General features: G+C 38.4%; 1 protein-coding gene across 1 annotated transcript in view; it reads left to right on the forward strand.

Moving 5' to 3' along the window:
* Positions 1 to 267: 267 nt before the first annotated feature.
* The window catches only part of CYLD (ubiquitin carboxyl-terminal hydrolase CYLD), a 189,756-nt gene continuing 164,947 nt past the window's right edge, over positions 268 to 25,076 (forward strand). Inside the window, exons 1-3 of the mRNA XM_068294068.1 lie at positions 268 to 418; positions 1,424 to 1,642; positions 1,695 to 1,929. Of these exons, the coding sequence (XP_068150169.1) occupies positions 362 to 418; positions 1,424 to 1,642; positions 1,695 to 1,929 (511 nt within the window). The 5' untranslated portion in view covers positions 268 to 361. The remainder of the gene's footprint in view (positions 419 to 1,423; positions 1,643 to 1,694; positions 1,930 to 25,076) is intronic.

A 25,076-nucleotide genomic window follows, 5' to 3' on the forward strand; every position in this document is an offset into this window, starting at 1 on the left:
CGTATGTGGCATCAATTTTACCGACCTGTATTATTTCAGTCTTTCTAATGAGCCGGCTCGAGGTAATTTTCGGGAAAATAAAAATGAGCAGGTTTTTTGTATAGCGCTATTTGGAGAACGACCAAGTTCTCTCATCATGATACTTTGCAAACCACTATATAATTGCAATGATCTTGCCTTCTGCAATTTTTTTAATAACTTAAATTGTTTACACTAATTTTCTACATTTTGTTTTGTTTCCATTTTCAAAAATATATTTTCAGAAGTTTGCAATTCAGAGGAACTGAATAATATTTGTGGAAAATTTAAAGGCATACAAGGTCACCACAATTCTTGCTATTTGGACGCTACCTTGTTTTCTATGTTTACATTTACAAGCGTGTTTGACTCAATCCTATTTAGGTGTTCGAGACCACAGGTGATCCATTTAATATTTTTTTTTATTATGAGATGAATTGAAAACGGCTCGTGGTCAATTTAAAAAATATCAGTTTAGATAAAGTTCAAAATGGCCCATTAACCTAACAATACATTACGCCACCAATGTATAAATTAAAATAATGGTGAAGAGCAACGAATTTTCAAAATACTATAAAATACCACGTTTAACTATTAAACCGACACTTAATAAAAAAAATATTTAGTTACTAACTCCAAATTTGTTGTTGATTCCAAGAAAAGGATATTGTTTTGAATATGAACACTGACCTGATGACGGTTGCCAGAGTGCAACTGAAATATAGCGGAAAATGTGAAAAAAATCAGAGTTTTTTCTTGCATGTGGTCTAATCTAATCTTAGAATTAAGTGTAAGCCAGTTTCAATTCATCTTATATATTTTAAAATGTCACACAAAAAAAAAAACACATTTATTTTACTACCATGCACCCATAGGGTGAAATGGTATATTAAAGTTGCCAAAATCTATGTAACAGGCAGAAGGTAGCTTTTCCAACCCCATAAAGTATTCTTGATCAGGATAAACAGCCGAGTTGATCTATAAGAGCTAGAGTTACCAAATTTGATACGTAAACTCGTGTAGTACCAAAGGTGGTAAAGATTATTTCAAATTTTTGGCACACCCCGCAATTCAAACAATACCGATTTTACCGAAGACTATAATAGCTCTCTAGCTATTATATTAAATTTTAATTTGATTTGGACAATCCTCTTGTAAGCGCCCAGACATTGTAAATATTATTATGTAATATTATCATTATAATAGCTGAAGAAAACAAATTTGGTATGTATATTCCTTTAGTAAGCGGCGAGATAGCATATCCTATGAGGAATGTACAGCAAAGTTAATAGACATACATTTGGTGTTCTAAATTCAAAATATTTGTTTACCTGGTGCATGGTATACCGAAGGCGGCGAGACGACTTACTTACTTCATTTAATCTTAATATTACTCTCGTTTTAGGATATATCTCACTACAGCTCTGTTCAAAAAGTTTTACGTGATGAAATTGTCAATCCATTACGAAAGAACCTTTATGTGAGGGCGGATCGTGTGATGCAGCTACGCAAGCTATTAGATCAATTAAGTTCAGTGAGCGGATTAACATGCGAGGAAAAGGATCCTGAAGAATTTCTTAACAGTTTGCTAGCACAAATAATGCGTGTGGAGCCCTTTTTAAAAGTAATTTTGTTTTTTTGAACAATATACCAATGTTAATTTAAAATTTTTTTAGCTGAGCTCTGGACAGGACTCATATTTTTATCAACTTTTTGTGGAAAAGGACGAACGATTAACTTTTCCCACAGTTCAGCAACTATTCGAACAGAGTTTTCATTCGTCTAATATTAAGCTGAAGCAGGTTCCTAGCTGCCTTATTATTCAAATGCCACGCTTTGGAAAGAATTACAAAATGTACCCGCGAATTTTGCCGTCACAAGTTTTAGATGTTACTGACATTATTGAAAACTGTAAGTCGTTTAAATAATTTATTCACATTATTGTAAATATATTAATTGTTTTGTGTTATAAAAAAAACGGTATTTTAGCACACAGTTTTTTTTAAGCAAACGGTATTATACAATTACTTAGATATAAATAATATTGTTACAGACCTCAGTAGATGAGCTTTCTAATGCCATAGTCATTACGGCAACTGAACAACAAGGATCCGGGTTTGAATTCCAGGCTAGTGTACGTATTCGTATTAGTTTTCGTCTAAGCCGAAGGCCTTAGCTGCCAGTACTTCTAACATATAATAAGGTTGATAGTTCAAAACTATATCCTATGAAATTGAATGTGATTGACTTTAATGTAAAACATCATATTCCTATGATATGAACTCGATCGGATGTGTAGAAAACAAGTTACGTTCAATATAAATGAACTCTGCCAACAGCGCTGCCACCAGCCTTTCATTGCTCGAAGGACCTAAATATTGGACAGTGTAATGACCGGGTTCCACTGATATGAATATTAAAATGAATGAACACGTCAGTTCAGTTTTTTGGTCTTATTCCGATTGATTTTTATTCCAAAAGTATTCCTTGGCTTATCCTATTGTTACATAGATATTCTTATGATGCGACTTAGGCGACAGCTACAAAAGAGAGGGAGAGTGTCAGTACATACATACATATTATTTGGGGCGCTTGCATCAAAGTGCATGGTCAGCGTTCATATATGAACATGTTTAGCTGTATATTTATGTGAGTATGTTTATGTGAATATATTAATGTATACACATAAACATATTCAAGAGCACACTTATGTTTTATTGCGTACATATTTGATTGCTTATACTTGCAACAAAGTGTTACAAGTTGAGCTCTTTGTGTTGAATGATTTATGGTATGGATATACTACATCTCCCCTTTTAGAAAATAACGTAATATTATGGAGTTATTTATTAATTACTAATAATGATAATAAATGATTGTTTAATAGTAATGTATATATGTATGTTTGTTAGAAAAATTGTTTTATTTGTGTCTGGCCAGACAAATTTTCTTTCTCAACAAAATTTTTTTTTTTTTGTTTATTTTAATAAAATGAAGTACCTAGTTATAGTTGGATCCATAAAGAAATGTTTATATGTTTCTTTCTCTTTTTTTATTTATTTATTTTTTTTTTTGTAATTATTTTTGAAAATTTTTAACCTATCCTTATGTACTGTTTGTATCTTATTTTTATTGTTCCTAATTTTTATGTTGTTGTTTTTAGATGTTTCTACAACTTCGGTTGGTCCTAGATAGGCTGAGTCAAGCTTATGACCAGCTTCGTTTTTTAAAAAAACCTTATCTCCTATTTCTATTGTCATAAAAATTTTTCTGTCCAGCTTCGTTTTTTAAGAAAACCTTATCTCCTATTTCTATTTTAAAATCTGCTGACTTATTGTCATAAAAATTTGTCTGGTTTTCCTTACGTTTCTCTAACATTATTCTAGCTCTACTGTATGCTAGTTCTAATCTAAACTTAACTTCTTTATCATAATCATCTTCGTTATATAATGGTTCTATTTTATTTATGCTATTAAAATGGGTTGGTAAGTTATTTTGTTTACCAAATACAAGTTCATAGGGACAGTATTTGTCTGTTACTGACGGGGTTGTGTTAAAACAGTACACAAAATATTGTAACCATATGTCCCAACTGATATATATGATCGAATGTACTCATTGAATGTCCTATGACTTTTTTCAACGGTACCCAAGGTCTGGTGGTGGTGTGCAGTAGACGTAATGTTGTCTATTTTTAAATATTTGCACAAGCCATTTATTATTGAATTTTTGTATTCTGTTTCCATGTCCGTAATGAACGTCTTCATTGGACCGTACTTCAGAATGAAGGATTCAAAAATAGCTTTCGAGATTTTTGTAGCGCTTTTATTGGGAACTGGTATTGCTTCTAAGTATTTCGTGAAGTCACATATTAGAGTGACTGCATATTCGTTACCATGTTCGAATTTTGGTAATGGACCCATGATGTCTACTATTATTCTATCAAAAGCATGTATGGGTTGTTTTTGACTTTAGCCATTTTTCACATTTATTAATGTCTTTTAAATGACGTGTCATGTTTTTCCAATAATAATATCTTTTTACTTTGCCCAAAGTTTTTGGCCACCCGCCACCCTGTAGCGGATCATCATGGTATGTAGACAATATTTCTTCTTTATCTTTATCTTTTTCTATAATGGTCACCGGTTGGAGTAGCGCTACTCTTAATGTTTTCAATATTTTATTGCCCATTTTTTTAAAAGATTCTATTTAAAATGTTTCAAAGATCTTTTTTAACTCGGCGCCAATTTGAGTTGTTTAATTTCGAGTATACTGGCTTGTTTTTCAAGCCTTTGAAAAAATTGACCCAAGTATAGATTTCCATTGGTGTACAGATCTTCAATCTCAATTCTTGCTATAACTTTCTTTCCATGTTTGAGGAAACATAAATCGTGTGTTATGCGCAAGGGGACTACTTTTCGTACTTCATCATTGCAGAGAACTTCATGTATTTTCGACTTAGAAGCATCATTAGGTACGTGTCTAATTGTATTTTGATTTTTATCATCTGGCCAGAGATAATTTTGTCTACTTTGCTGCCTGGTAGTGACTTTCAGGACATTTGCTTTTGTGTTTTTTAGATCCTGTATTGTAATGCGAGATAATGCATCCGCAACAAAATTATCTTTTCCCTTCAGATATTCTACTGTAAATTTATATTCCTCTAGATCAAGTCTCATTCTTGTTAAATTTGAACTCGGATTTGTCATAGAAAATAAATACCTTAAGGATTTATGGCCTGTTTTGACTCTGAAGTGTAAGCCACATATATATGGGCGAAAGTGTGTAATAGCCCAGTGTATCGCAGCTAGTTCTTGCTTAGTAGTACTTTTATTACTTTCACCTTTAGTGAACGAACGGGACGGATATGCTACTGGCAATTGCTTATCGCTATAAGTTTGAGTTAGTGCTGCTCCACATGCATATTAGCTAGCATCTGTTATTATGCAAAATTCTTTGCTAAAATCTGGATACTGCAGCAGTGTGGATTCTATTAAGGCTTTTTTCAGATATTCAAATCCTTTTTGGCATTCTTCAGACCAAACAAATTCTACGTTTTCCTAAAATAGTTGTGTTATCGGACGTGCATGTTCTGCGAAGTTTTTAATAAAACGTCTGTAATAGTTGCAAAAGGCTACGAATCTTCTAGCACTATCAGCATCTGTTGGTACTGGGTATTTTTCAATGACGTCATATTTGGTGTCATCTGGCAATATTCCTTTGTCGGTACACTTGTGACCCAAAAATGTTACTTCGTGCATGAAGAATTAACATTTCTCTGGATGCAGTTTTAGGTTGTGTTTTCAGCATATGTCGAAAATATCCTTTAGGTTTTTGAGCATGTGTTTCTCAGAACAGCCGATGACTATTAAGTCATATTTGTAAAGGAATGCTTGTGACGGATTTAATCCAGAGAAAGCCATTGTCATCATACTTTAAAGGAATTTGGTGCTATTTCCAGACCACACGGTAGTCTAGTAAACTGATAAGATCCATTGCTAGTGGAAAATGACGTAATGCTTCGCGATTTATCTTTTAGTTCTATTTGGTGAAAACCGGACATTAAATCTAGACATGAAAAATATTTGGCTCTGCCTAGTTGATCAAGAATATCGTCTATTCTTGGTAATGGGAATCTCTATTACCAATCGCATTCGTTTCTTTTCTGATCCTGGTAAACCCTTTTTTGGTACCAGTAGTAACGGACTATTATACTCGGACACGACGGTTCAACTAATTTATCTTTAATGAGTTTATCGACTTGTCTAGTTATTTCTTCTTTATGCATGTGTGGTATTCTGTAATTTTTTGTGTATACTGGCTGGTTGTCATTCAATCTTAGTTCTTGTTTATAAAAGTTGTTCGTAGTAATTGGTTCGTTTTCTAAACTAAATACATCTGTATACTTGGTGTAGAGCTCTTCTAGTACGTTTTTGAATATAGGTGGGAAGTTTGGCTTTTGTTTTTGTATTTCTGATTGACTTCTTTGGTCATAAGTTTTCTGTACATTTTCATAATTCTTTAATGATTCATATTTTATGTTTTTTAAATTTAAAATTTTTACTCTTTTTGTTGTGTTTAAAATTTGGACAAACGTTTTGTTCGGGCTTGAAATCGAATTTCCAATAAATATTCCATTTTCGACCTCTTGATTTAAGATGACGATATTTGAGTTTTCATTTTGAATACTTATTTGTCGGATTACTTCAGATCTCGCTGGGAGGATTGTGGTATTGCTGTCACAAGTGTGTAATATTGGGATATTTATTGCAAAATTTAAATTATTTGGTCTTGAAATTAGTGAATCGGTTCACTGAAATCTAATTGGCAATTGAATGTTTTGAAGAAATCTAGTCCTAAAATTCCATCAAATGGAATCGGAAAACTTTCGTCGACTATATGGAATTTGTGTGGAATTATGAATTCATTTTGTCTTAGTTAGTTAGTTTTAATTGAACCTTCACCAATTCCTGATATTTCAATTGTGTCTGAGGTATCTATATGTTCAAAAGGATCTGTTTTTTCTTTTATTATTAATACGTCCGCGCCTGTATCTAACAAGAAGTTATATGTGTTGTATGTATTTTCGTTTTTAACTTTGATGAAAATACTTAGGCTAAGATTGAATGTGTAAACATTTACAGTTTCTTTGAATATCTGCAGGGATCTATTGGTTTTCCGAATTACTTTGGGTAAGTCGTACACTACCATTTCCGTTGTTAGAACTACCTCGGTTGGAATTACCCCGGTTCGAGCTGTTTCGGTTGGAATTTCTTCCTCGGTTGTTGGACCGTGAGTTACCACGATATCCACTGGTATTATTATTATTCCTATAGCCGTTATTTTGGTTATTACCTCTACCTCGGTAATTATTTTGTCCATTTCTATTGTATTGACGGTAGTGCATGACAGGGTTCGCCTGTCCTGTTTCTGCTGTACTACTGTCTACGAACTTTGTTGTTAGTTCGTTCATGTCACGGAAAAAACCTGCGTTTAGTACGTTACGTACTTGATTGTTTATGCAGTTCTTTGTTACTGCCCCTGTAGCGACTGAAAGTGTATACTTTTTAGCTAGTTCGACAGATGTGCCGTCGTGTATAAAGGCACCTTCCAGAGATTCAGTAAGCTTTTTAATCTCTTGAGCATACTGAGTTGCTGTTTTGTTTCTCTGGGGTAGGTTTTTAATGTTTGCTGTTATTGACGCTACTGATTCCGTTTTTACATTAGTCGCAATACTGTTAATAATCTCTTCTATTGTCTGTTCAGAGGATATTAAATTTCTTGTGTGACTTTTTAGTTTTGTTTTTATTAGGCACACTGCTGTTTCTTAATGTCCCCTTTTAGTGAATTTATCAAATTCAATGCGTCCATGAAGCTCTGAAGATTTTCTCTTCTGCTATCAAACTGTGGGATAAGGTTTGAGGCCATCTTTAAAAAATCAGTGACTGTTTGAGTCATTTTTGAGTTTCTTTGCGAAATGGCTGGTTTATTAAGAGTTATTTTTGTTTGATCTAAACTCACTGATGGTTCTTCTTGATCCATTTCTTCTAATGATATTTTCTAGGCTCTCTATTGGGATGTTTCCCTATTCTGCGAGAGGCACATTTATTTAATTCTTGCGCATGTATTCTAGCTTCTCGTATTATGCCATCCCAATTAATCATATTATAAAAAAAAAAAAAATGTACACTCTATTATTTTTTTTAGTTCCCGGAGAGATCAATTGTCTCTATGGGTTGTTCAAATAGTTTAGGTACCCAGGTGGGTAAAATTCTGTTTTTTCGCTTTAGGCGGTTGTATGCTTCTACTATGAATCTTTCTATCAAGTGAGCTATCCCTGATTTAAATTTTCTATTATTCACAATCCAGTATTTGATTTCTTTATATTTTGGATTGGTTTCACCTCAGTTAAAGGGGAAGTCTAAGAATGGAACGTATTTGTTCAAATATTTAAGTTCTACTCGACCCATTTTTATACTGTATTTAGGCCATCTGCTCTACTCTGATATTTTTTCTTAATTATTTTATTATGCATTGCATATAATTTCAAAGCCAGATTTATGGCTACTAATATTAGGATAGCTAACAACAATATTACTATTTCTTCTAAATTTTCCTTGTGATCTACTATTTTAACGCTGTTAACGACATTACCCGTTGGGTGGTCTATTTTGGATTTTTGAGAACTCATCTTTCTAGCAAAAAATTTTGTTTCCTTGGTCGTTGAGACCTGTTTTCAATTGGTTTGATAGAAAAAGAATTTCGATGCATTGGTTTGTTACATATTATAACAACAATAATTATTGTTGCTATTCTCGTCACAATTCGTTCCTCGTACGTAGACAGCCGTTTTGAAATGGACTCCAATAATATATTTTTCATTGTCTCTCCTTCCTGAGTTTGCAATCGTGGTGATAGACTTAGTATTTTTCGGTACTGTAGTAACAACAATAACACTTTGTTAGCCGAATATGCATAGGGTATTGCCTTTGTCACTCAGTGACAGCGTGCCAAGTTATTGCACACATTTCAAGTGGAAACGTAATATGATATGCACTCATTGCAATCATCGCTTAGAGCATGTTTCCCATACTGACCGCTAATATACATATGTGCATGCATAACTCACACTCTCTGCCCGTCTTACATTTTGTTACTTTACTTATATATAATGTTTATATAAAATGGCTGCTCTGCCGCTGCCCCGACAGCTAGCCAGCCATAAGCTAAGAGAACCACATTCATTAAATAAAAGACATTCAATAAAAGAACACCTACTTATAATACATGGCGACCGTGACTAGAGTCACAAGGAGCAGCGTATCGGGAAGATTGTGGCAACTATACCAAGAGGATATACAAAAAAAAAAACCAGAGGGCCGGGGCTAACTTCGACCGCGTCAAAGTTTGTATACCCTTGCAACTTTTTGATAAATCTTTCCTTACCTATTAGCCATCAATGTGGAAGAACGTTTTATCTAAAAAGGCTTATGTTTGCGAAAGAATGGCCTACAATCGTAGGAAATAACGAAGACATTGATCAAAGTCACTGTTTTCCACCGATCGTTCCTATGGGAGCTATATGATATAGTCACCCGATCTTTATCAAATTCGACACAGTCATTAACAGATATACTAAACTAACAAATGTTTAATTTGAAAGCAATCGCGGTAAAAGTAGCGAAGTTATTTACAAAAGTCACTGTTTTCACCCGATCGTTCCTATGGGAGCTATATGATATAGTCATCCGATCTTGATCAAACTTGTCACAGTCATTAACAGATATACTAAACTAACAAATGTTTAATTTGAAAGCAATCGCGGTAAAAGTAACGAAGTTATTTACAAAATTCACTGTTTTCGACCGATCGTTCTTATGGGAGCTATATGATATAGTCATCCGATCTTGATCAAATTTAGCACAGTCGTTTATAAGCGTAATAAACTCTCTAATATTAAGTTTCACGATAATTACACAGAAAATAACGAAGTTAATGAGAAAAGTCACTGTTCGTGACTTTGGGGTTTGTATGGGAGCTATATGATATAGTGGTCCGATCCTTCTGAATCCGAGACAACCCCTGCAGTATATACAAGCCTACGTGCAAAATTTCAGCTCTGTAGCTCTTACGGTCTAGGAGGAGTTTGCGTTGATCCAGACGGACGGACGGACGGCGGACGGACGGACGGACGGACGGACGGACATGGCTAGTTGAACTCGTCTCGTCGTGCTGATCAAGAATATATATACTTTGTATGGTCGGAGATGCTTCGTTCTATGCGTTGCACACTTTTGACCAAAATTAATATACCCTTTTTGCAAGGGTATAAAAATCGTCTGAGTGAGTAGTATGTGCGTGATGGTACGTGGAGGTCAGAAAAACAAAATTAACAAAAGAATAGCAAACATAAAGTGGCTGCTATTTGCTCAATCAACACCGCCCGCATGGACGACGGCGCAAAAACTTTATAATGAGCTTGAATTTTTAAAAGAGACCCTCCAAAATGGAGTACCACAAGTCACAACTCACTCAGCACATCAGATATAAGTTATAAATCAAAAATCCTTAACAAAACCGAATATTCCCAAGCCACTGCCGAAACGACCAGAAGTCTGCCCGACCGACTGCCCCGGAGCTCTCAACTGTGCGGCATGCAATTCCGCGTGCATAAAGCCGAAGACCTGTGCGAAGACCGGCACCGGCCCCGCCTGTGCCCATAGGCCCAAGACAATAGCAGCAGATCAACAGCGAGAAAGGCAAATCGCCACTTTCGCCTGCGAAGGAGCGTCAGTGCAGCCAACCGGCGATGACCAGCTGACGCAGAGGATGCAGAGGATAATCCATACATATTTTAATTAAATATAAAACAATAATTTTGTAAAAGCCTGCGGAACCTTTTCCGCTCGTTTAGCCCGTAAAGCTATACGAAACTATAGGTAGGACATATGTAAAAAAAAAAAGAGTAAAAGGCATAAAATAGATGAGAAGTAACTCGATAAGTAAATTCAGTGAGAAAATAGATAATAATCATAATTCTAATTATAATTTTAACAAAACCATAATGGGTCTAGTAGACGTTAAATCAGTGGGTTCCACAGCTAACATGATAAATAAAGTTGAACCAAATAATATTGAATTGGAATATGTAAACATAATGCTTTTAGTAATCGTTATTATAATGTGTGCCAATTGCTTTTATAAACTGTACAAACTGCCCAATAAATGTTTGAGAAAAAAATATATGAGCAGAGCAAACGACTTGGACAAGATTTAAAAAAAAGCGCACAAACAACAAACGATACAAAACATAATTAAATGTCATTAAATAAGTAACGACAAGAAAATGAAATAAATAAAGAAAAAAAAATTTTTTTTAACAATGTATATATATATGCATATCAAATATGGATACCCAAAGAAAAACATATGAAAGGGACCCATATTTCAGTAGAAGAGTTCAGCAGTTAGTATCCACAACCCCTGTTAGTGTATACGAGTTAGAAATACTTTATATAGAGACATTTAATTGTTATCACTCACCACTGTTTCACTGCACTGGAACCCAAAAAGCAATAGTATTAACAACAATTCCGGGTGTGCAGGTTAGATCAAGAATATATGAACATCCAATTTTAGGTAGAGTAATTGTTATGATGGTCAAATGCTTCAATGAAGACCGGATTCTAATATATGAACACAAGATCATTGGTCTCACGTATCAAAGTTTTTGATCAGACTATGATCCAATTTGACAACTATTAGAGCAAAGTTCGACCTCGATATATCAATACCTAATATTCTCAATACCTCAGTAACAATTGAAACTGGTGAAGAACCAGAATCAAAAGAAGTTATTAATATCGACCAAAAGGATTTGGAAGAAGAAGAAATAGATCATCTCACTATCCCCGCTATATAAATGTCTAATTTGGACGATTCTTCAGATTCAGACACTAGCTCGAATGTAGTTGAAGAAAAATTGATTATAATGGCACAGTCAAATACTGATTTTATCAACACTGCATCAAAGCTTATACCAGTATTTGATGGTAAAGCAGAAAACTTAGCAAGTTTTCTCGATGCATTGGAAATTATAGAATCAATAAAAGGCGAACACGAACAATTAGCTATTTCAATAATAAAAACAAAGCTAAAAGGTGTCGCCAGAAACCTAGTCGGAAATGAGACAACTATATCAGAAGTCATCTTAGGACTAAGAAGCAACGTCAAAGGCGAAAATGTAGAAGTATTATCAGCTAAGCTGATGAATCTACAGCAACGCAACAAAACTGCTAACCAATATACTTTAGAGGTTGAGCAAATGACAAAAGCTCCAGAAAGTGCGTACATAACGGACGGACTACCCCTGGCGTTAGCCAGAAGTTATTCTACACAGTTTGCAGTTAAGGCAATGACGAAGAATTGCGCAATTGATAAGGTAAAACTTATCATGCAAGCTGGCACCTTCAACACCATGAATGATGTCATATCCAAATTCGTAAACAGTTGCACGGAAGCAACAAGACAACCAAATACTGTCCTTTATTATGGAAATTATCCTCAGCGTGGTGGAAACCGCGGACGTGGAAATTCCAGAGGTAACTATCGTGGTCGTAATAATAATCACAACAACTACAATGGTACCAACTATAATAATATTGGAAGAGGTCAATACAGAGAAAATAATCGAGGACGTGGTAACTCAAATCGAGGCCACAATAACAATAACAACGTGAGAATAGCCCAAAATGCATCGGGAAACTCTCAAGACCGTTTAAGTGCCCAACAGTATAAAATGTAATGGTTCATGCAATTAATCTCAGTCAGAATATATTTGTCACTTTTGCTAACGTATCCACAGGAAAAGAACTGGTTTTTCTAGTAGACACAGGTGCAGACATTTCAATAGTCAAAGAAAATTCTGATGTCTATCATGACTATATAATAGACATAAGACGAAAAAGTCAGGAGGTAACAAAATCAAAAGGTTTAACCTCCATTGAGATACAGACAACAAAATATATAATCCAACACGACTTTCATATCGTGGATTTACATTTCGCTATTCCATGCGATGGCATTCATAAGACTACTTAATACTACAAATAGAGATCAAGTAGTCAATACAAATAACTTGGCATATGAATCACTTTCGAACTACGAAGTAGTCAAAACTAATAATGAAACTAGAGAAAAGTCTGTATTATCTCAACTATCAAAGAACTTTCCTTCACAATTTAAGTCACAGATCTCAAGCTTATGCACCAAATACAGCGATATATTCGGATTGGAAACAGAACCAATCACTACAAATAATTTCTACAAACAGAAACTGAGATTAAAGGATGATGAACCAGTATATGTCAAAAATTATAGAAGCCCACACAGTCAGGTGAACGAGATACAGAAGTAAGTCGGAAAATTGATCACCGATAGTGATTGACTATCGTCAAATAAACAAAATTTATTGTCCGATAAATTTCCACTCCCTACAAGTGATGCAAAATATTTTTCGTGTCTTGACCTTATGTCAGGATTCCACCAAATTGAAGTCGAAAAAAGTTCAAGAGATATAACGTCATTTACAACGAGCAACGGCTCGTATCGTTTTAACCGATTACCTTTCGGCTTAAAAGTAGCGCCTAACTCATTTCAGAGGATGATGACCATTGCATTCTCTGGATTAGAACCTTCACAAGCATTCCTTTAAATGGATGACTTAATAGTTATAGGTTGTTCCGAAAAACACATGCTTAAAAACTTAACAGATGTTTTTGACAAATGGAAGTAATACAACCTAAAGCTACATCCAGAAAAATGTTAATTTTTTATGCATGACTTTTCTTGGTCATAGATGCACAGATAAAGGAATACTTCCAGATGACAAGAAATATGACGTCATCATGAATTACCCAGTCCCGCACAATGCGGATAGCGCTAGACGTTTTATAGCCTTTTGCAATTATTATAGACGATTCATTAAAAACTTCGCCGAATATTCCCGACACATAACAAGATTATGTAAAAAGAATGTTCCCTTTGAATGGAGAGTTGAATGCCAAGACGCATTCCAATATTTAAAAAGTAAACTAATGGAACCAACATTGTTACAATACCCCGACTTTAATAAAGAATTCTGTATAATTACGGATGCAAGCAAACATGCATGTGGAGCGGTTTTAACTCAAAACCATGATGAACTCCAACTTCCCATTGCTTATGCATCTAGATCTTTCACTAAAGGAGAAAGTAATAAGTGTACTACTGAGCAGGAATTAGCTGCAATACACTGGGCAATATTACACTTTAGACCATATATATATGGAAAACATTTTTTAATAAAAACAGACCATAGACCTTTAATATACCTCTTCTCAATGATCAATCCCAGTTTTAAACTGACACGTATGAGGCTCGAATTAGAAGAATATGATTTCACAGTTGAATACTTAAAGGGAAAAGACAACTATGTAGCTGATGCGTTATCAAGAATAACCATCAAAGACCTACAAAATATAACTGGCAATATCAATAGTCACTACAAGATAGCAGAATAGACAGAAAATCCGCGCGGAAAATAAGGAACAAGAATTGCCTACGTAATCTTTAAATACAGCTTCTAAGCCCAGCGTATATGAAGTCCTGAACAATGACGAAGTACGCAAAGTAGTGACATTGCATGTAAAAAGTATGTTATTTTTATTTAAACATGGCAGAAAAATTACTGCAAGATATGATGTTAGCGATTTATATACCAATGGAATCCTAGACTTAGGTCCATTTTTCCAAAGGCTTGAACTGCAAGCCGGTGTAAATAAAATCAAACAACTCAAAGTGGCACCGTGGGAAAATATCTTTGAAAATACTTCAATAGATAATTTCAAATTAATGGGCAATAAAATATTAAAAACATTAAGAGTAGCGCTACTCAACCCGGTGACCCTAATAGATAAACAAACAGATAAAGAAACTATTTTGTCTAACTTCCATGACGATCCCATACAAGGAGCCTCCTAAATTCCTAATATACTGACCTTGTTTTATCGAAGTAAATTTATTTCTACCGCAAATCTACATGCTGTTGGCAAATACACGAGGTAAGTCGGCAATTCAATGAGCATCACCCCCCCATTATCGACAACCTCGCTACGCCCCTGCAAGGAGGTCATACTGGCATTTCAAAAACTATAGCAAAAATCACAAGACATTATTTTTGGAAGAATATGACTCGTGATATCACTGAGTACATACGAAAATGTCAAAAATGCCAGAAAGATAAAATAACGAAACATAGTAAGACCCCACTAACAATAACAGAAACACCCATAAATGTGATTTAACTAAATATTTAGCTGCCATACCTGTTCCTAATAAGAATGCTAATACTGTCGCTAAAGAAATATTTGAATCTTTTATCCTGAAGTACGGTCCAATGAAGACGTTCATTACGGACATGAGAACAGAATACAAGAATTCAATTATAGACAATTTGTGCAAATATTTAGATATTAAAAATATTACATCTACAGCATACCACCACCAGACAGTTGGAACAACAGAAAGAAGTCATAGAACTTTTAATGAATACATATGATCCTACATATCGGTTGATAAAACTGATTGGGACTTATGGCTTCAATATTTTGTCTTCTGTATTTGGTAAAACAAGTAATTTACCAAAACAATTTAAGAGCATAAATAGCGTAGAAGCATTATATAATATAGATGATTATGCTAAAGAAAGCAAATATGGATTAGAAGTAGCATATAAAAGAGCTAGGGTAATGCTAGAAGAGCATAAGAATAAAAATAAGGTACTGTATGATCAGAAAGTAAACAATATAGATATATCTATCTATATATATATGTAGTGTCATATGGGTACATATGTGCTGAGAGATGGCAGCCCTGGATGCGGTGCGACAATGTGGCATCATCAGTCGATAAGAAGAGAGAACGAGAGAAGGAACGATAGAGAACAGACGTATAGGCCGAAGGTGTACAAAAGTTGCTTAAGTTGTATTTCAAGTTGTTAAAGTCGTAAAATTGCTAAAAGTTGTCATCTAAAGTTGTTAAGTCTAAGTTCTTTTATCCTAATTTCAACCGACTATTTTGCTATATATCTAACTATTAATAAACAACAATTATTGTATACACGCAATAATTCTTACATATATATATATAGGAAATAAAGTATTACTAAGAAATAAGTTAGGTTATATATATACTGGTCCGTATAAAGTAACGGAAGTGGGAGATAGGAATAATGTTATAATAGTTAATGACAAAAACAAAAAACAGAAAGTTCATAAAGATAGATTAAAACCTTTTATTTCATTAAAACATACACAGGTAATGCCATATATATAAATTTTTTTTTTTATATATGAATATTGTTGATCATTTCATATTCTTTATCGTTATTAAGTACAACATCATATATAAAAAAAAAAAAAAAAATAAATAAATAAATAAAATTTCATAAATTTATAGATAATAAGAATTAAAATAACTTCATGAAATTATGTTATTTTTGAAAAAGGAGGGAGATGTAGTATAGTGTATGCACATACGAGTTCTTATTACTCAACGTAAATATTGAGCGGCAACACTTTGTTAGCCGAATATGCATAGGGTATTGCATTTGTCTCTCAGCGACAGCGTGCCAAGTTATTGCACACATTTCAAGTGCAAACGTAATATGATATGCACTCATTGCATTCATCGCTTAGAGCCGGGTCAGCATGTTTCCCATACTGACCGCTAATATACATATGTGCATGCATAACTCACACTCTCTGCCCGTCTTACATATTGTTACTTTACTTATATATAATGTTTATATAAAACGGCTGCTCTGCCGCTGCGCCGACAGCTAGCAAGCCTTTAGCTAAGAGAACCAAATTCATACAAAAAAAGACATTCAATCAATCAACACCTACTGATAATACGGTACAGGCCATATGTCAAAGGTATAATTAATGAAATTGTCACATACGTTCCGCCACAAATTATTTCACTAATTTGATGGAAAAATTACAATATTTTTTCAATATATTTTAGAATATTTATTTCTTCTGCCGTAAATGGAAGAGGTTCATGCTTAGTGGACAGTTGAACCGTTGCATTAGCTTCGTGCGTTGCCAGGATTCGTTGTATCATGTAATAGAAACGGTGTACATTTACTATGGAACTTTTCTTAAAAAATTTCACTATCACCTTACATTTTGTAAATAAAGCCTTAAATGCTTCGTCTTTATCCAATTTGAGTCCATCTTGGACAACCAAATTTAAGGTATGAGCAAAGCATGGAAGATTCCGTATATTTAATAATTCGCATGCTTTTAGCATTGAACTGGGATTGTCTTTAACGATGCAAATAGTTTTTTCGTAAACATTCCAAAAGTTTAGTATTTCTCGCACGCCTTTAGCATTGCACTGGCATTGTCTGTAACGATGCAAATAGTTTTTTCGTAAACATTTGAAAAGTTTAGTATTTCTCGCAAGTTGTTTGCAATATTTTGAGCCGAGTGATTAGTTGGGTCAATTAACTTGCGTGTGGCTAACGATGCTGTTTTCATGGAATACTCATGGAGAAAGTGGCATGTTACGGTTATAAAGTTTACATTTGCACTTGAGGTCCACAAGTCGCATGTGACGGCAATATTTTAAATACTCTCCAACATCGCGGACAATTTGGCCGATGTTTCTCGAAACAAATTATGCATCAGCACATCTCTTAATTGCATTCGACTTGGAAGCTTGTACCTTGGACCCAAGACTTGCGTGTACTTTATAAAGCCTCCATTTTCGATGACACTGTATGGCTGCACATCTTTGGCTATCCTCTGGGTTAGGGCTCTGTCAATATCATTCTTTCGCTTACTGTTTGCATCGTAGAATACGGCTCTTTTCAAATACGAGTCCATAGAGCGCATAATGGATCTGCAACTGCTGCTTGTAGATGTTGTTGTCGTTATCAGGAAGTGTAGCTATTGTGCTAGAATCTGGTGCGATGTATTTTAAATCTGGATGAAATCTTTTTAAATGGTCGTTTACCTTGTATTTGACAAAAATTTGGTTAAAATACTTTCTAATTGCGATCCATTTCTTTGAAATTTATTAACTTTTAAATTTAATCACTTTAAAATTCACAAAGAAAATTTATATTTATAGTATAAGTGCAAACGACGCCAAAAATAAATGCGGCAAATTGTATTGCAGTGATGTGAAACACTATCGATGGCACTATCGGTAATGCAACGCCATCGATAGTATGACAGCTCGATAGTGCCAAACCATCGATAGTAACGATAGTGCCATCGATAGTTCTCCACTTCTATTGTACGGTAGGTACAGCCGTCAGGAAATCCAAGTCCTCTGGATGTGACGGTGCTAGTCATCAGCACTTGCCTTTTTTTTCAATTGTTAATTTATATTTTTGTGTGTATGTGTGTGTTGTTCTTTTTTTTTCTTGATTATTTTTGTACATATTTTTTTTTTTTTTTTTTTCCATCAAGTAGAAATGGAAAGTACCTGCTGCATTTGTGTAACAGCATATATTTGGTACACTCAATAAGAAGCACATTTGTATTCTTGTGTCTTATTTGCACTAGAGTTAGCGAGCTTTGAGGGGAGAGGCTAACACACACACATACGTACACAAAAATTTTCTCCTTGGTCCGCGATGTCCTTAGTCCTGGGTCCTTCGATGTCCTTAGGCCTTGTCTTGGCCTATTGTCACGGTCGCCATGTAATGACCGGGTTCCACTTGGTTTTAAGTTTTTAGAAATGATCACGTCAGTTCAGTTTGGTGGTAATATTCAGATTGATTTTTATTCCAATAATATTCTTTTGCTTAACATATTGTTACATAGATATTCTTATGCTGCGACTTAGGCGACAGCTACAAAAGAGAGGGAGATTGTCAGTACATACATACATATTATTTAGGGCGCTTGCATGAAAGTGCATAGTCAGCGTTCACACGCTGGCTTGGCCCTAGCTCATGTTACGCCTGTGCATTGCTGCTCATATGAATATTTGTATGTGCATAGATAACAAACTGCGACAAACAGATTCCTTCGTATGGCGACTAAGTCTCCAACCTAGTATTCGGCTTCTGGTTTTTTTTAATGTCATAATTTCAGCTTTCGCGTTCTGCGTCATTAGTTGGCGTACTTCATCAAAGCGTTGGTACACCTCTTTGAATCAGACAATTTCTGACTCCAGGAGTGGACAAGATGCAGTCTGTTTTCTGACCACTGCAAGATTGCCTCTCCGAGTCCATACTGTGATGCATCCGTATGTAACTCAGTCTTAACTTCTCTGATGTATAGCTTCAGCAAAAGCTGTGCAGTCAATGCATTCTGGAGTAGTTGGAATGGTTTCATTTGAGGCTCGCACATTTTGAAGCTAACATTCTTCCGCAATAGATCGGTTAATGGGCGTGCGATTTGGGAATAATTCTATATAAATATCCTGAAAAATGCAGTTAATCCCAAAAATCCCTGCATTACCTGGCTTTTTTCGCCACCGAAAACCCACTGACCGCCACCGTTTTTTCTTGTCCAGGCCACGCAATTCCGTTTTCTATGTTGTGACCCAATAATTATATCTTAGTCTGCATGAAGTTAAATTTGCGCCATATAATCTTCAATCCAATCCAGCCTTCTCTAAAACGTGAGACGTTTTGTCAAAGAACTCTCATGAAGTCACAACGTGAATGATTATGTCGTCCACATATATGTAAATCGATAACATCCTTGTTTATCAAATCTTGGAAAACCATTGAACCATGCTTACAAAAACCAAAGCATAAACGCCGCGTACCATCTTTCTTGTTTACTAGTAACATGCGACTAGCGTAGTTCGATGAATTCGATTTCCTCAGCCATTGCAAATCGGCTTGGAGACTGGCGAAAAGGAGGTATTTCTTTATTGGGAACTATTCTTAGCTTGACAGTTACTTCTGCTACAGCATCTGTAATCTTGTAGGTCTGATTCAGCCGTTAAGCTTCTTTCGTTAATTTCTTATGTTAAAAATACATTTCGGGTTTAATTCTTCACAAGTTTTCCCCTTCGTGAAAGAATCCTGCCGATGATGAAAGATTGAATTTATATACAAAATCAAATACATCGCGATATTCAATGTCTCTATCCGCCACAAATTTTGCAAAGTTGTCTCTTTATAGAGAGTGAAAAGGAGATCCCAAAGAGAAGGAAAATAACCCAATCTTCATTTGTTGAAAATATGAACTGATTTTATTTACAAAAGTGTTGCGTATATTGTTCGTGGGGGGGCGGAAGGATCCAAATGAAATACAAGGAGTTGGCGGGTGCCAATTTCTTCAGTTTGTGGTGAGCGAGTGGTGAATTAAAACGCACGAGAAACTTCGGTTAACTAAATGTAGGTTTTATTATTTATATAATATTCACAGGTAAACCGGCACACACGGAAATGGTTCGGGTTGAAAGTGATTAACAAATCGTAAAAAAAATGCAAGAGAACGGGTGTTCGGGTGAAAGGCTCGATTCTTAGTGATGGCGGTGCCCATTGGAAAAAATCAAGTCACTCCTCCTGGTGTGACCGTAGACGCCGAGGATCAAAAAACCCTCCTCACTCCTCACCGCTCACTGCTCTTCGCCGCTCACTGCTGTTCACCCGGTGGCGTGAACATACCGCCCCCCTTGCAACATGTTGCAATTGTCACCCTGGACATATAAAGGATGGGGGACGGCAACGTCCTGGAGCGCCTAGATCCCACAGGAGCCGGAGACGACCCATCCGAACACGGTGCTCTGGGCTGCGGGAGTACCGCTATGACCGGGCACACAGCCTGGTTGGATGACCTCAGGATAGAGGTCTGCCCCGAGCACCACGGATACCGACGCCGGCCGATAGAAGTAGGGGTCGGCCAGGATCAGGGTTGCGAACTTCTCTCGGACCGGCGCCGCCACTTCCCGGATGGGAGTGCGGATGAGCAAGTCCTCTTCGACCCGGAATATAACGTTCCGTCGGAACGTCTTGTCGGACCTCGACTCGAGGACGGCCGTACAGGCTTGGTCGACCCCGACCGTGGTCACAGCTAACCCCAGGGACCGGGCAAAGGAGAGATTGATGCGGCTCTCAGCCGCACACGCATCAAGAAGGACGCGGGTCTCGAAGGATTTCGAGCCATTGCCCAACCGTAGGACTGCGGTGGGCAGGACAGTCGTCGTCCTGGCGTGGAGCAGGGAGGATAACGAAATCTCGGGTGCGCCTTCTGGGGAAGCGGAGCGGTCGGACGATGATCGGGAACGGGGTTGTAGCGGGGGTGCAGCACGACTGGAGGGGGTGATCGGCTGCGACGCCGGGCGGAGGCACGTCGTCTCGGCGGTTGGTCGGCCATGTGGAGCAGGGTATGGTGCCTTTGCCCGCATCGTCGGCAACCATGGCGAGTCCGACACGCGTCGGATGAATGCTCGTGGGCCAAGCAATTGGGACAATATTTATTGATGAGCACCGCCCGAAGCCGCTTTTCCCCTCGGAGGTTTAGGAAGCGCTGACACTGCCGGAGTGCATGAACCCCCCGACAGACCCGGCATCGGTACACGTTCGTGCCCTGTGGAGCTCGTTTGCTGCGGTGGTGCGGCAGACGCGTGGGGGCCATGTCGCTATGAAAGGGCGAGCTGAATGAACTGTAACGAAAGAAATTACGTATGGGGGAGTGGATTAGTCTATGCACGGGAACGAGAAACATGCACGGAGACGAGGACATTCGGAGGAAACATAGAGGGATTAGGAGTCACGATAAGGTTTTAGACTCAGGACTCCTGCTGTCTTGCAACAGAATGAGCTTCGCTACGGGTCTTCGGATAGACCCACGCGCGGTGGTGACATCAGCCACTCGGACGAGGCCGTCAGCCCCGGGCAGAGTGCGCTCAATTCGCCCTAAGCGCCACTCGTTGGAGGGGAGATGATCTTCGGACACGATCACGAGGTCGCCGGTCTGGATGCTGCGAGTCGGTGATTTCCACTTGTTCCGTTTGTGAAGCTCCTTGAGGTACTCACTCTTCCAGCGGCGGCAGAAAGCCTGCTGGATTGCCTTTAGTCGCTGCCATCGGTTGATCAGCGACATAGGCTCGACCAGAATTTCCGGTTCCGCAATGGCTAAGAGTGGTCCTCCAATCAGGAAATGTCCCGGGCTTAGGGCCAGTAGATCCTCTGGGTCCTCACTCATGGGAGAGATTGGCCTGGAGTTTAGGCACGCTTCGATCCTACACAGGAGAGTGGAAAGTTCCTCGAAGGTGTATTTGACAGTGGACGAGGACTTGTAAAACAGGGTCTTAAAACTTTTGACCCCTGCTTCCCACAGTCCTCCCATGTGGGGCGCGCTTGGCGGAATGAACTGCCAGGATAGGATGTGCTGGGGGAATGCCTTCATTATTTCAAGCTTGGTGGCGTTCAGGAAATCTTTTTCGAGCGCCTTTGAGGCCCCTACGAAGGTTTTGCCGTTGTCGGAGTAAATGCGCTGTGGACATTGTCTCCGTGCGACAAACCGAGAGAAGGCTGCCAGAAATCTTTCAGTGGTGAGGTCGGAGGTAGCCTCGAGATGGATTGCCTTCGTGCTGAAACACACAAAGACGCAGACATAACCCTTAGTTATGAGACACGCACGCCCGGTGTAATTTTTGATCTCGAACGGCCCTGCGAAATCAATGCCCGTGTGGGTGAAGGGCCTGGAATACGTGATGCGTTCTCGAGGGAGATCACCCATCATCTGGGTCTGTAGTCGTCGACGATGAACGATGCAGACCTTGCACCCCTTGATGTGGGACTTTACCATGTTCTTTATCCGTGGGATCCAGAATTTGGTGCGCAAATACCGCACCATCAGTTGATTGCCGCCATGCAACGTGATGCGGTGGGCGAATGCGACAAGCAGGCGAGTGAAATGAGTACTATATGGGAGGAGAATAGGGTGACGTTCATCATATCGGAGGGACTCAGCGGCCCGGAGTCGTCCGCAGGAGCGGAGTAACCCATGCTGGTCGAGAAATGGGTTCAGATTGAGTAGAGTGCTGGATGATGGCAGGGGTCGCCCTTCGCCCAGGGCCCGTATCTCCGCGAGGTATTCCCGCCGCTGAGAGGTCCGAATCAAGGCGCGCTCGGCGGAAAGAAGTTCGTCATTGGTGAGGCGAACCGTGGAAGGCGTCGAAATCCTCTTGGTGGCGAAGCGTAGGATGTACGCGATGACTCGTAGAGCCCTACCATAATTCGAGAACCGTTCGCTGACGTCCTCGAGTAGCGTGGTCGCGGTGGTGTGGCACTGGACCCGTTGCTCCAGCTGGGTGTCTGGGAGTTCGTTATGGGGAGTTGGCCAATACTCGGGGGCTCTCTGGAGCCAGTCCGGCCCATGCCACCAGAGGCTGCTGGCCGATAGCTCGGCCGCGGAGACTCCACGGCTCGCCAGATCCGCGGGGTTGTCCTCGGAGCGCACATGTGACCAGCTTTGGCCACTAGTGCTTTCGGAGATCCTGGATACGCGATTGGCCACGAAGGTGGACCAACTGCACGGAGGTTTATTGAGCCAAGCCAACACGATGGTAGAGTCGGTCCAAAACTGGGAGGTTGCAGGTCGGATTGGAAGTTCAGGAACGATCGACGCCCAGAGATCGGCTAGCAGAACCGCTCCGCACAACTCTAGCCGAGGCAGCGAGACTGTTTTGACTGGAGCTACACGGGTCTTAGCCGTTAATAAATGGACGTCTACTTGATTGCCGTACCGAACCCGCACATATAGGGCCGCTCCATACGCTTTCTGTGACGCGTCACAGAAGCCATGAAGCTCCCACGAGAGCTTATCGCTGGTGTTTAGCCAACGGGGAATGCGGAGTCGACTGAGGCCTGGGTAATCCTGCAGGAATTCATGCCATTGCTGCAGCAGGAGAGGCGGCAGAGCATCATCCCAGCCCAGTTCGGTAAGCCAGATTTGCTGCATGAATATCTTCGCTCGGATGACAAATGGGGCTAGCCACCCAGCGGGGTCGAAGAGCTTAGCGATATGAGACAGAACCTGCCTCTTGGAGATCGACTCCTTCAAGGGGGGGTCCGCTGTGGTGAAGAAGAAGACGTCCTCAGCAGCTTGCCATCGAATACCCAAGGTTTTTGCGGTGCTCGCGTCTTCCAGCTCGAGAAAGTCCTCTCGCAGCAGGTGCTCTCTCGGAATGGCTTGAAGTACTTCCTTCTTATTGGAAGTCCACTTCCGAAGCGGGAATCCCGCAGATTGGAGGACCGCTTGAAGCTCTCGTATGGCGAGACGAGCGTCGGCTTCAGTGTGAGCGCCGGCAAGGACATCATCAACATACATGTAGTTCCGAAGGATTTCGCTCGCCTGAGGATACATCATAAATGAACTATTAGACTCTAGGAGGCGACAATTGTTCTTAAAAATGCTTATTCTAATGTTAATATTTTATGCACATCGTTGACGACTTGATATTGCGCCGTTGTTATACTCTTAAGTGCCTTTCCACAGAGTGTGGATGCATGTTTTGTTTGGTTTTTAAGCAATATTTGATATTTGAATCATTATGATTTATTTTTGTTTTATGTTTCTCTTTCGTTTTGTATAACTCTGATTTGGTAAAGCCATTTCAGAAGAACACGAAACATGTTTATAAGGTCAATATAATAATAAGGCTGAATTCGCTCGCTTGTAAGCATAGTGCGCGCTGTGCCGAAGACGAAGATGAAGACGGAACGCAAGCAATCAGCTTCAAACGCTGCTGTACTGAATTTCAAGACGAATCGCTTGCGGTAACTATGTTTTTGTTTGTTTTTTTCTGTCCATGCTTAACCTTAACGTCACAATTAGCCTTTCAGCACATATAATTGACGTTTTATTAAAATTAGTCAAATTTTTAATAATAAGTGGCTCAATTATAATTAGAATATAAATAAATCAATTGTCATTCTGGTATATTTCACAAATTTCTTTTCATCGTGGCGCAGCTCATCATACAAATGATGAAATTCACCAAATGCTTCTCTTCCCAAATTTATAGGGTGTACTTTTTTTATTTCCGTCGTTTTTATTTAAAATATAAGCTTTGCTCAATCAGCAGGTCATCGTCTGATGAGGAATCCATTGCGACTAACGTCTTGCACTGTGCAACCTATTCGCTTACTCGCAACGCAAGCAATTTCTCCTCAGCTTCATCTTCATCTTCGTCTTCGTATCAGCGTGCACTGTGTTTGCATCCTAATAATAATAATCGGTTCTGCTCCCAGCTCTGCCGGCAGCGCTGCTTGCTGTCTACTACGTCATTCGTCATCAACAAAGTACATGCATACACACACACACGTAACGCTACATAAACTGTATGTGTATGCGTGCTTTGCTTTGCTTAGGGAATGAGGGAAGAAGAAAAACAAATTGTAGTATGAAGAGTAAAATTGTTTTGTTTGTATATTGATGAATTGAGTTGCAGAAAACAAATTTTGAACATGTAGAAATAATATTGCCTAGGACTGCAAGGGTATTGGCATAGCCGATATTAACTTCTTTGAC

The sequence above is a fragment of the Drosophila tropicalis genome, unplaced genomic scaffold, assembly GCF_018151085.1.
Source record: "Drosophila tropicalis isolate 14030-0801.00 unplaced genomic scaffold, ASM1815108v1 contig_806, whole genome shotgun sequence".
In the NCBI taxonomy this organism is placed as follows: Eukaryota; Metazoa; Arthropoda; class Insecta; order Diptera; family Drosophilidae; genus Drosophila; species Drosophila tropicalis.